Genomic DNA, 13,653 nt, shown 5'->3' with positions numbered 1-13,653 from the left:
TTGGAACACACATTCTGGATCTTATGTAAATTGTCAGCCTCTCCCTTTCACTGTAGAGGGCCTGAGTAAAAGGGCTAAGGGTCCCGTGCAGCTAAATAACTCCTTTGTCCAACCTTATTTGATACCTGTTTGTATGGGATACAATGTTACATGAACATGGTTACTGTTTTCTTTAGGATTACAATTTAACGTTGACATTGCAGGGAAAAATAAAAAGAATGATGAAACAGCATAGTAACAACATTGGATCGCAACAATGGAAATCCACCACGCCCCCCCTCCCCCCTTTTACAGGAAAAATCGCTACATAAAAGACATCTTTAAATTTTCACCGGTTCGTTAGGGCTTTTTTTTTTTTTTTTAAACCACTGGCGTTTAGTCTGTGAGTGTAAAAGAAAATAACAAAAGCTGACCCTCGCAAAGGGCATACTATGTGCCCCAAGTGTTATTCTACATGATTTACATGTATTAACTCATTTCTCTTAAAGCTCTATGAGACGGTTACCATTGTGATCTCCATTTTGGACGTGCTGAAACTGAGGGACAGAGAGGTAATGCAACGTGCTCAAGGTCACAGAACTAGAAGTGGGGGAGCTGGGATTCAAACCCAAGCAGTCAGGCTCCATACATTAAAAAGGAAAGCGCTCGGTGAGCTGTAGCGTTTACCTATGTTGAGTTACAAAGGAAATCACTTATCTTTCTCTGATTATGATAATCTCCGCATTTATAGAGGGCCTGTTATATGCGAGGGACGCTCATACACGCTTAACTTGCATTATCTCATTTCTTCTTCACAATAAACCCGTGAGATCTTATTTTTAATCCCCATCTTAGAGACAAAAAAAAAAAATTATTCAGGTACAGAGTAGAAAATGATCTGCCCGACGACTGAAATCCGGGCCGACTGACTCCACTACGAGCTTCTCAGTCTCTCCTGGCAGTAAGATGAGAGAACGGAGGACCTCAAAGGGATGCCACGAGAGTACAATGAAATAATGGATGTGAAAAGGCCTCGGTGAACAAGTGCAAGGATCAGGCCTACCCACTTCAATCACTGTTGAAAACTGGCTACCCAGGGCCCCTGTCCAGTGGTTTCTAGTCCCAACCCTGCCCCTTCCCCGTCCGACCCACAGCGATATCTTTGAACCTCTTTCTCTATCTCCTCGGCTCCTGCCCCCAAACACTTGGCTGAGCGGCGGACCGGAGAATAGAAGGTACGCGCGCGAGCAGGAGGCGGAGCTTGCCGCCCCGATCTGTCCTGGGGGGTGGCCTCCGCACATGCGCCGTGGTTCTGCGGCTTCAGTTGCCCGGCCGTGCAGCCAATCGGGGCCCGCGGCGCGCTCGGGACGTATTAACGCTGTGTTGAGTCGTTGCGTGCGAGGGGGGCGACGTAAGGGCGCTCGGCGAGCCCGTCTCTCCTCGAATGAAAGGAAACAACCTCCGGCGACAGAGCCCCGCTCCCAGGCGCTGCCGGAGAACCGACACCGACTTCTTTCTCTTCCCCCTCATTGGCGCTTCTCCGCTGCCGTTCGCCTCCGGGCCCCGCCGGTGAGTCCCCCCGGTAGCTTGGGGCCCCCCATTCTCTGCCCGGCGGGAGAAGACAAGGAGGATGGCGGTGGCCAGGCCGCCGCCCCTGCCCGTTGTTAAGGGGGACTCTTGGTGGTCTCGCTTTATTGTCAAGGACCCCCGAAGCGCCGCTCGTTGAAGGCGCTTGGCGAAGAGGCTGCTGAGAAAAGTGCTTTGGGGGAGCTAAGGGAGAGGTTAGGCTTAAGCCTAGACTTCGGGGGAGGGGGCGCAGCATTTGGGGAGGAAAAAATACTGGGAATTTTTAGTCTTTGCCATCGCTTAGGACATATTTGGGAAGGAGGGAGACTCCCAGTTTGGGAAGCTTAAGAGGAAGAATGGTTAGGATGGCAAGAGGGTTAGCTTTACGGAATGAGAAAAAACTCTGGGGTGGGGGGAATTAGGGGCGAAACTGAGATCTGAAACGGAGACTGTTTGAGGGCGAACTCCTGGGGAAGGAGGGTTAAAGAAAGTGGTGGGATATTTGCCTGGATTCGGGAGGATTGGAAAAGGACGATTAGGGGACCCTGACTTGCCGACCGCAAGGACCTGCTAAAGTGTTTTAGAGGAAGATAGTTTTGCGAGTTCATCTAGCGCTTGATTAGAGGGAGGTCGTGGAGTCTAGTGTGTATTGAGGAATAAATAACGGGGAGAGGACCCGGTACATTATGTGTACCATCCTTTATTATGTGGACGAACAGCACGGCATTCTTTTGAAATTTGTTCGTTTCGATATCCTGCGTGGAAGTTGAAAAATCCTTTCTTTTTGAAAACCCTTTTCTTTTCATCGGCTTACCGCGTAATATCAGGTCTTATTCATACAGTTCAAATTCTTTCTTACCCTTGGGTTTGAAACAACTGGAAAATTCCTTCAGTTTCCTTTTGAATAACCGCAAAAAGCAGTGCGAAGCATGTAATAATATCGTGCAACCAAATTCAGGTGCCCTTCCGGTTCATCTCTTATTCGTTTATTTCTCTCCGCTCTAACTTTCCTGACAGAAATACTGCTTCTTTGAGGATCACGTTTATGTATTCTGAACTGTGTATTTCAGCTTGATTGCGTGCGGAATTGTTTGATCTTCCGGAACTGCAGTTTTTGTTTTGTTTTTCTGTGAAAATGGTCTTTCAGATACGAGACATTGAATGAGCTCTCGACTTGGTTCTTCAATGCTCTCTTTGATGTTTCAGGTTATTTCTACCTTGGTTCTTTACAGCATTTTGTAAAATCAGGAACGCATTGATGGCTTCAGCCTAACTTAATCGAGCTTGTATATTTTGCCAGATATTTCAATGTTTTTCAGGCCGATACCTTTGCTTTTTTATTTCTGCTTTATAACGCTGTCCGTAATACTCTGTTTCTTTTAAGGAAAAGGTTTCATTGTTGGGTGAAAGCATCAAAGTTTGATCTCTGCATGGGCTGAAAAACGTTTTAGACTGAAATTAAAAGGCCATATTGCTGTGTGGATCATTATGAATCTCTTAATATTGGTCCTTGGAATGCCCTTATTCTCCCTAACTAGAGACCACAAATGAGGCAGCATTAGATAAAAATCTGTATTTTTATGATAAAGACATTTTTGTTAGGAGTCATTGTTTCCATGATGTTCCCCACTTCATGTTTCACTAGGAGGCTGTAAAAAAATTAGCAAGATATGCACAGATGCATTATTTGAATTTTAGTGGAAAACTCCATTTAGTCATTGTACATTGGGGAAAGTTTTTAATTGGTTTGATGCACTTTTTTTGTGTTTCTGTTAAGTTTACCAATTTATACTGATTAAGACACTAGCATATTTTTGAATGTAAAATAAAGCATACCTTTTTTCTCTCTTAGATTTTTGGGTCTTTGATATCTGGAAAAGAAAAATTCTCAAAATTAGGAGGAGAAATGTACCTGTTTATAAATTCAAAGAGGCAGAATTCAATACAGATCGAATCTGAGGGACACCATTTGCAGGATTAATTTCAAGAATAAAAAGTGCTTTTCTACTCCAGGACTTTTTAAAAAACCTTAAACTGGTTTTATACTGTATGCTAGGATTGAACAGAAATTACACATTAAAGATGTCTGTACATATTAGATTCATAATGTGCCATCCTTTGAACTGACCAAGGATGAACCAGGAGAAATGCTGAATGCATTACAGTGGTTTCAGAGTGCCTACTCTTCATTGCATAGTAGTAAAGAAAGCTAATTTAGAACTCCCATAGCAAATTTTAGTGCTATTTGTGAATTTTGGTGTTTCGCATGGTTAATTATAAAGATTTGGCAGCTATACCCTTGATAAAGCAACTGAACACATATTTGCCTGTACAAATGCAAACACACTTCCCCTTTTGTTTCTTTTGTTTCTCTGTTCATGTCTTTTTTTTCTTTAATCCTAAAAGTATTTGCTGCCTGTTTTCAATCAGTTTCATGGTTTATAGCCAGTGCTATGAATACAGTACTGTTGTAAAGTATCCGATGCCATTTGGAAAACTGAGGTATTTAAAATTGTCGATAGCATTAAGAGTTTGTTAAACCCATCAATGCGGAGACTGCCAAGGCCTAGGTATAAATTGATTAAAAAAAAAAAAGACCTGTTTCTTTGTGGCTTCACCTTAAATTGTAATCCCGTGTCTGCATTTTTATATTGTAAAATCCTGGCTTGCAGCTTCCACCTTGCTGGCATCCAGCAGCTACTGTTCGTGATGGGGAGTAAGTGCCTCTCAGAGAGCTACAAGGTAGCAGCATCAGTGAGTCCAGTTTTCAACATAGTATCATGAAAGCATTTGAGTATACAGAAAAATGGGAAGAATTTCGGGAGATTTTAAGACAAAAATTGGAGATGTTATTGATTGTGTTGTGTGTGGTAGCAGCCTGGATCCTGAACTGCTTAGGTTGGTCGATTTGGGAAAACCACACAAGTCACATCACTGATTTTACACTTGTTTAGATTCTTAAGAATCCCTGTTGAGATTGATGATCTAAATCTGACACCGTCTATGTCAGAGCTTTTCTCCCCCACCCCCCCTTTTTTGGGGCGGTTTGACTCTGCTACCTATAATTATAACTTGACTAGATTTAAGGGTCATTCAGAAAAATTTTCCTTCCTTTTAGACAATATTGCTGATTTAATGTGGAAGTTACTACATTTAGAACACCACGGTCAGTTTGTAGCTTTAATTTGATAAGTAAGCTTGTGGAGTAAGCCCCGGAGTCAGATAATATAGTTTGTTAAAAATAAATAATTGATTTCTAAAGTATGTTTTTTGGAATGGATTGTTATAAGCTTAATTTTTTTCTTTACTCTAAAAAGGACTACAATAGCAAAACTTGTTAAGGATGTATACATGATTTTTTTTTTTTTACTTAAAAATAATTCAGATTTTTTAAAGTGAGTGTTCCAGAGTCACGGTTAAGTGCATTCATTTGTCTTTTGTTGGTTTATCACTATGTGAACTTTAAGGAATTGTGCAATTTTAGAATTCTGTTCACTCTGGATATTGTGTCCTTCTCTTAGAAGTTTCTGCTCTGCTCTTAGATACATAATTCTTTGTCTCCTTGAAGAGGCATCTAGCTATATTTTAAAAATATTTTATATTAATTATGTCAGCAGATGGTTGTTTTAGTATCACACATTGTACATTTTTTTATCGATCCACACAGAAATCTTTTTAATTATTTCACATATCCCCTAATTTGGAAGCAGTTTGATTTTCCTGAATTATTTCATTACCTTGTTTTTATGCATACGTGCATTTTTTTTTTCATTACAGAAGAGTTGTAGGTTTTAATATTAATTTGTCTATACTAAATAGCCATTAAAAATGCATATGTTAAAATTTAGGTTAAATATTAAACAACTTACATGACTGTGCAAATGGGTATTAAAGTGAAATTAACCATTTTGTTGCCCTTCTTATTCTCTGTAGCATTTCTTGAGGCTTAAAGTGGCATTCTAAAAGCAATTTAAAAATCATGTCAAGCTCAGTTGAACAGAAAAAGGGGCCTACAAGACAGCGCAAATGTGGCTTTTGTAAGTCAAATAGAGACAAGGAATGTGGACAGTTACTAATATCTGAAAACCAGAAGGTGGCAGCACACCATAAGTGCATGGTAAGTATAGGCTGGCAACCGAGACACCTGAAACCATGAGAATCCTGACAATGAATATTTCCGAATACGAAAAAACTCAGTTAAATTTTTAAAGAGATGGTTTCTCACGAATGCTATGCCATTTTTACTAGAAAATTTCCTTGTAAAGTTAACATCTTATTCACTGTTTCACTGCAATTTATTTAAATGTGAACCTTAATTTTTTTTAAATGTAATTTATAGCTCTTTTCATCTGCTTTGGTATCATCACACTCTGATAACGAAAGTCTTGGTGGATTTTCTATTGAAGATGTCCAAAAGGAAATTAAAAGAGGCACAAAGCTGGTAAGTTGGTATTTCTGCCTCTTGAGAATAAAACTTATTTTAAGCTCATTAAAGAGGAAATTGCTTAGTTTACAGTGTATTGCTTTATTAACATTATGATTTTAAATTGCAGTCTTTTTTTTCACCCCCTGAACCAGAAATTCCAAGGTTGGGCTTAACTTGTTTACCACTCAACAAAAAAGGAGTGAATCAATATTTATATTATTCAAAATTTTTTTCCCTTTTCAAAAAGAGTCAAAATGTTCTTGGAGGCTGTGTTGACTCAAAAAAAACAAGCAGTTTGCTTAATTTGAATATATCATGTGTTGAAGTCTTCATTCAAAATTTTCATGAATCCGATGTTTTTTCATCTTCCATCATAAAGTCATTGTGGTCATCATAAATGAGGATGACCCTACCCTTTCAGCAGGAATATGTTAGCACTTGCTGTATTTGACTGTGGTTCAGCTATATAACCCTGCATTTATAACTTAGTATCACTTTTGATGGATTTCACTCTTTGTCTGAAGCTCTGTTACACTGAATGGTCCTATAATCGTCTTCTACCAGCAACCAGGTGGGCAGGATACTATGTTGCTCTGTTGGAAAAGTAACCTCATCTCAGTTGGCGTTTATGATCCATTATGGTTTACGTCAAAACAATGTCTCTTCATTTGGTTATGATTTTTCCCTTTGAAACCTTTGTTGAAATTATGTCTGCAAATGTGCCTTCAGTAGCTTCACTGTTAAGTGCTGCATTATTTTAAAGGTGGGCTTGGCAGAACACAAAGCCGTGTTCTTCAGCGCTGGATGATCTCATGTTTCACAAAGAATTTGAGGAGCAGAGCTAGGAACTGTCATGTCGATGACCAGGAATAACCTATTTTTTTGAAGTTGTCAGTCTGGTAGTAGTAGGGAAAAAAAGAAGCAATATGAAGAAGTTCAAGGATTTGAGACTTGCTTTAGGATAAATAGTCTAAAACCCTAGAATCAGTATTGGCACAAATGGGAATTCAGAGGCCAGTTTTTGTGGTAGTGAGACCTTAACTGAAAGTATTTCTCCCCCCCACACCCCCAAAACTGTAGTAACAATAAAATGCTTCTTTTTTTTTTTTTTTTGAATGCTTCGTTTTTTTTTAGTGTGATTTTTATTTGGTGGTTTCAGAATTCTTCCATGTTTTTATGGCTTGCTGATTTTTGAGAACCAGAGCAGTATGTTTTTATTTCCTAGTCTTTAAAAACAAATTCAGAGGTAAAGAAAGAATACTACTTACCTGAAAGTGGTTGTACTGTAAACCTCATCACCCCATCATTTATTCCCTGGCGTTATGCATATGCCTGGAAATGCATCTACATCCTGAGTCGTTAGCATTTTTGTCACTTGGCATGGCTGCTCTGGTCCGAACGGGAGCAGTTTTGGTCTCTGATGTTACTTATTATTAACGAACGCAGTGCCTGGTTTTACATGAAGCAGCGGTGTACATCTGGCAGTGTTGGTAAATCCAGCGGGCATTTCATTTATTTGGACGTGTTTGTGAAGACAGCATCAGAACTTTGTACAAGCTTCACTAATATAAATTGTTTTGATTAATTTTTAATGGTATGGTGGGGGGAATTAATTTTTTCCCAAGTGTAGTGAGTTATAAAGAATTAAATTTGTCCCTTGATCTAGGGAGTGGAAGAAGATTGGAGGTGCAGACCACAAGCTATAGTAAGTAACAGACTTGGATGTGACTCCTAGCTCTGTCACTGACTAGCTGGAAGACCCCGGGCAAGTCATCTACTTCTCTGCGCCATGTTTTTCCTCCCCTGCTAAAAGGAGATAGTGACAGGACTTGTCTCACAGGGCTATTGTGAGAATTAAAAGAGAGGCTGGGCAGGACTTAGCATGGTGCCTAGCACGTGGTTGGGACTTGATAAATGCTAGCTACCACTGTAGTTATTGTTTATAGATAATAATATCCTGCTGATGTCATTGTAGGCTAATGAAAAGCATGCTGGGCTGGGAAAGTCATGAGGCTTTTTTTTTTTTTTTTTTTTAAATAACTCTGCCACTGACACATTACGTAACTTTAGCTAGGTCGTTAACTTATTTGTCTTTTTGCCAGTGGTAAAAAGATAATGCTGTATCACCACTTATTAAACAGCGATGTCCCATGGCTAACCAGTTCTATAAAAGACAGAAAGAGTTACCCTAGGAAAGGTGTTTTAAAAAGCTGTTTTGAGGCTTTGGGCATCTAGTAGTAAGGAATAGGGTCAAAAGGAAAGAACTCTTGAGCCTACTACGTAGTTTTGCTTCTTTCCCTTCTCCCAGCTGTCAGAATTTAAATCAGCTACGTAGGGGCTAGGGCTAGAGCAGCATTCATATATTTAACTTTGACTTCTAGGTGAAAAGTAGGTCATGAATACCTGTCAAAATAAACAGGAGTGCTGGTCCCCGGGTGCTTTCAGGTCAGGTTCCAGGCTATACCTGCTGTTGGCTTAAGATAGGTGCCCACTCGCCCCAAAGAAAAGTAAAGGGAAAAGAGACTGGGGCTTGTGGTGAAAGTGTTTAGGTAACCAGATGGGTCAGAGTCTTGAGAGAGTGAGAGGTCACAGAACAGGAGGTACAGGTATATGGTTTCTGTCTTCTTACTGCCACAGGCAGTTTTCAGAGGTTTTCATGTCAGTTGCAAAGATCAGGGGAGGAAAGTTATTCTGTGTGAGGAAATTCATCTCTTTTGCATTACCTTTGGGCTCCAAGGTGGACCAGGAAGAATTTGCCAGGGTACTAAGGATTTTATCATTTGAGTCTTTGTTTTTGCAGTTAAGACAGATACGTATTTTTCCAGAGTGGTTTCCAGTTTCTTTTGCAGCCATATGGAGACGCCACATCTGTACCATCTACTCTTAATTCTCCAGCCATCTAGCCAAGAAATGTGAATTTCCAAGTAAAATTATATGAATCATCATCACCGTTTTCATTTTTTTTTAAGGAGATACTTGGGAGGAGTATATTTGAAGAACATACTCTTTCTGGATGAAGCTAGGTGGTGAGATCATTAGCAGTATCTACACTGGATAATAGTTACTATTGGAAGTGGTAACTGTCAGATGTATCACTCTGAGAACAGGAGTTCAGAGGCCGTTTGGTTCACCTTCCCCACCCCCTATGCAAGGCTGCCTCCAAGCCATCCAACATAAGATTTTCATCTCTGCTATTCTTAAATATATCCAGAGGTGGTGATTCTACCCAAGCAGCTTGAATCATGACCATAGTTATATGACACTCTTCAGAATTGAGAAATTCGTCCTCCTTTATAATTTAATTATCTCGCTTAATGTAAGCCATTAATTCTAGGTCTCTCTCCTTCCATTAAAGGAAAGATTTGGGTTTTTTCTTTAATAAAACTGGAAAGTCTTTCATATACTTGATGAGTATACTCAGGTCACTCCTAAACTTTCCCCTTTTTGGACTAAATTTTATAGGTCTAAAGAAATCCTCTGAACATTTTTCCTGTTTTTTTTTCCCCCCAATAGTAGAAATAGCTAACATTTACTGAACACTTAATATGGTGGCAAAGTACTTTAAATACAGGATTCTTTATAATCCTTACCATCATAATGTGAAATGGGAAGTTTTAATTCTCCCTTTAGGGATGAGGAAGCTAAGGCCGGTGACGTAAGCTGACTAAGGTCCTATTACTAGTAAATGGCAGAGCTGCCATTTGACTTCAGAGTCAGTAGACTGCACAGCTAGAATCTTGATCGCCTCAGGTTATACTAGACTGCCTTTTAAGCTACCCAACCCCAAATCAGATTTTAAACAAATGTAAATATTAGAGCTTAGTAGTTTTTTTAAACAAATATGGAAATACTACTGGATTTAGGATATAATCAGATACCTTTTCATATGTATTAATACATTGTTTTTAGGACAGAAATCTTATATAGGTACTAGGTAAGAATATTCTGATTGTTCGCTATCCTCAAGACATTTTTTGTGGCCTCTAAAAATGGGAAGACCAATTTGATATGGTTCCAGGGGAGTGCTGGGTGCCCTATAGAAATGGGTATCTAATTTTGAGAGTTTATGATTTAAATATTGGGTATGCCATGAATCTGCATATAGGACAATTCATAGATAGAACTTTTTATTCTGTGTGGGAGGAGGCTTGCCTATTTAGGTAAGACTGCCTCCTAGAGATGGTGAAGTTTAAAAAAAGGGGAGGGGGATGAGTCCAGAAAATAGGTTAATACCAGGATGGGTCACTGAGACCTGCAGTAATGGAATCGAGTTGAGTAAGGTGGGATAATGGCAGGTTCTTTAAACCGTAGGCAGGAATTTCACCTTGGGTAGGAGGGGATGGGGATGGGCAAAGCAGTTTTCAGGAGAAAAGTGATGTACAGTAGTCACTGTGGAGAATGAAATAATCATGGAAGCATGTTTGTCTGCTGTACATAGATGTCCTGCAGCAGCGTCTTAAAACTCAGCCTGTCTGAACCATTATTCATCATTTGCCCTGCCCTGAACCCTGAGTCTTTTTCGGAATCCTTTACCTTCAACTCTTCCTTCTTACGTATCTGTCACACTGGTTCTCCTTCTGGGATGTCTCTGCTATCTTTTCTTTTCTTTTTTTTTTTTTTTAAAGATTTTATTTATTTATTTGACAGAGATCACAAGTAGGGAGAGAGGAGGAAGCAGGCTCCCCGCTGAGCAGAGAGCCTGATGCGGGGATCGATCCCAGGACCCTGAGATCATGACCTGAGCTGAAGGCAGAGGCTTAACCCACTGAGCCACCCAGGCGCGCATCTGCTATCTTTTCTTTTGCAGTGCTACCCTGTACCTAGTCTTCCTTTTCTCATCCTTCCAACATACTGCTGCTAACAACTGGATCTCTGCTTCCCTGACTTCGAACTTTCACTGATGCCTTCATGTATACAAAATCATACCCAGAGGCTGCCCTTCAGAAGTCATAACTTACCTTTTCCATTCTTGATCTCATTCTCTCTCCTCTTGGTTTTCCAAACATCCTCTGTGTGTCCCTACTGCTGTGCACATACTAACGTTATTCATCCTAGCTGTTTCTTAGCTGCCTCTCAGTTCTGTTTTTGAGTTCAGCTCAAACTTCACCTCTGTCATAGAGGTTTTTTTTTTTTTATATTTTATTTTTATTTATTTGACAGAGGGAGACAGAGATCACAAGTAGGCAGAGAAGCAGGCAGAGAGAAAGGGGGAAGCAGGCTCCCCACCAAGCAGAGAGCCCGATGCGGGCCTCGATCCCAGGACCCTGAGATCATGACCTGAGCTGAAGGCAGAGGCTTAACCCACTGAGCCACCCAGGCGCCCTGTCGTAGAGTTTAACATAACATGCATTGTGTTTGTTGCATGTGTGCAAGCCTTTCTTCCCCACTATATTCTGGTCTCTGGGAGGGTAGAGACTTCTTCCGGCCTAGCATAGGAGTAAGTGGGGCTAACGCATGGAAGACACTTGGCACAGACCTTGGTGTCTCAGTTGGGCTCAGTAGCATTCTGATGAATAGACGGACACTCACTGATTGCTGGATTTGAGGAGAGAAGAGCTCCAGTTGGATAACAGTGGGAAACCTTAATAACGGGCTAGGTGTAGATTGGCCAGGGAAGTAATGATAGAGCATAAAATGCCTCTTTTCTGGTTAATCAGTGCTCTGGTGTGGTTTGCATCTCTAGTGGTTTGAAAAGGAAGGGGAGAAATCTAGTGGGAAAACATGCTGTTGGTTATTTGTTCAGGACGGTGGAGAGCTGTGTATGCCTCACCCAGGAGGGTTTGCGTGTTTCTTCAACATTCCCTGACCCAGTGTGGTATTATTTTTGTTGTTTCCTTAGGCATGGAATTTGTCACGCCCTTGCCCTAGAGTCTAAAATTCATCTCTCTGTCCATTTGTCAGTTATTTAATTTAGTGCCTACTTTGTACCAAGCATAAGGTGAGACACTTTAGTAGGTGCCACTATGAATACATACAGTTTAGCCTTAGGAGTATGTAGAGAATGCCACGGGAGAGCTGGGATAAAGGACCACCAGTAACTCTACTTGAGAAGTCAAAAGGCTTCATAGAAAGTGACACTTGAAATGTGTTCCAGTGGGAAAGTGATGCCGTAGAAGTCAGAGGGGGAAGAGTTTCAAGGAGGAGGAAGTGGGCAAAAGTATTAGGTAAGTATTAAATGCCAGTGCTATTTAAAATAGAGTGAATAGCTCATTTAGCATTCAGTAAGGGCAAAATGGAGTGCCCACAGTGCATAGAATGCTCTGTTTACTGCATACAGAGAAGCAGAAGATGCCAGGTGATCGGTCAGTGGTGCTACTAATCCTTCAAGCAGTGGTCCTGAACCAGCTGTGAAATCTGAGTGGGCTGTGCAGGGGACTGCAGGTGTATATTTTTTGAGAAAGGTTCCCAAAGAATTTTTTTAAAGATTTTATTTATTTGAGAGAGAGAGAGAATGTGAGAGTGAGAGATCCCAGGACCCCGGGATCATGACCTGAGCCAAAGGCAGACACTTCACCAACTAAGCCACCCAGGCGCTCTGCCTCCCACCCCTGCAAATGATTTCTGATGAACACTTTTGGTTATGGACCATTGCCTCAGGAGAGTGACCGGCAAACTTTGTGTCCAGGGCCAGATTATAAATATTTAAGAATTTGCCAGCTATAGTATCTCAGTTTCAGTCACAGGCAATACTCAAAGAAATGAGCATGTCTGTGTTCCAATAAAACATTATTTACAGAAATGGCTGGTGAGCTGGATTGGACTTGCAGGACCCCTGCCTAAGAGTATTTTTGTGGAAAAACAGGTAAATTTTTCCTGCAGATTTCCTGGCCTTATTGTCATCTGTGCAACTAAGTGTAAATCCATCATGAGCGTATTCATCTAAGTGTGTATTTTTTTATAAAGCTCAGATTATGGCATGCAGATTAATTTTAATGTGTGCAAATATTTTACCTGTCATTTATATTAAAATGAATTTTGCTTTACTTTGGAGACGGTTAAGGAGAATGAATATCAGGCGAAAGAGAAACTTCAAGTCCAATGACGGAGAAAATCAAGTCTTTGACTATTATTGAATAAGTTAATTTTTTTTCCCCTCTGCCTTCATTAAATACTTCTTTGTAACTGGGAATACTGGAAATTTATGTCATTACATAACTAGTTCTCATTTATTTGTGCTAATGGAGGAGAACCCAAACCAGTAATGTAAAATAATTTTTGTCTGGTTTGGGGAGATGTCTTGGTACTTACTTGACCATGTATTTGACGTTCTTCCCTGATTAAGGACAGCAGGCAGCATGTTCAGAGTCCAGAGTAGCCTCAGCCTGAAAGACCTACCCCTGAGAACAGCCTGAACCTATTGATCTGTGCCCAGAAAAACTCGGTCTGAATGTTTTCAGGTGGAAACAAAAAAAATACCCTTCAAAAGCTACAGTAAGAGAATTTAAATTTCTCATCGTGATGACTCATAAAGTATGAGTATGGAGTATGTGATATTCACAGCAAGGTCATGGGACTAGGTTGAGGAAGAACTCGACAGGCTTACTTAGTTCATGGCCCTCCGGTTCTGAAAAGATTTCTGAACTGATTTGTTCAGTAACGGCTTAGATTTAGTCTGTTACTCTAGTAAAAACAAGTACTTTTCAGTAGTGCTGTTTTTTAGAAGCACTTGGGATTTAAGGTCC

General features: G+C 40.4%; 1 protein-coding gene across 5 annotated transcripts in view; it reads left to right on the top strand.

The window, feature by feature from the left end:
* Nucleotides 1-1,370: 1,370 nt before the first annotated feature.
* PHF6 (PHD finger protein 6) overlaps nt 1,371-13,653 on the top strand; it is a 47,494-nt gene continuing 35,211 nt past the window's right edge. For 3 of the 5 annotated variants that reach the window (XM_047715693.1, XM_047715692.1, XM_047715691.1), the window contains exons 1-3: nt 1,396-1,548; nt 5,479-5,662; nt 5,885-5,986. In XM_047715693.1, coding sequence (XP_047571649.1) covers nt 5,525-5,662; nt 5,885-5,986 — 240 coding nt within the window. In that variant the 5' untranslated portion in view covers nt 1,396-1,548; nt 5,479-5,524. Of the gene's footprint in view, nt 1,549-5,478; nt 5,663-5,884; nt 5,987-13,653 lie in introns of all 5 variants that reach the window. The other 2 variants (XM_047715694.1, XM_047715695.1) reach the window with 2 other exon arrangements.

The sequence above is a fragment of the Lutra lutra genome, chromosome X, assembly GCF_902655055.1.
Source record: "Lutra lutra chromosome X, mLutLut1.2, whole genome shotgun sequence".
Lineage (NCBI taxonomy): Eukaryota > Metazoa > Chordata > Mammalia > Carnivora > Mustelidae > Lutra > Lutra lutra.
Note: the sequence above shows the minus strand (reverse complement) of the source record. Positions and strands in the feature narration are given on the sequence as shown.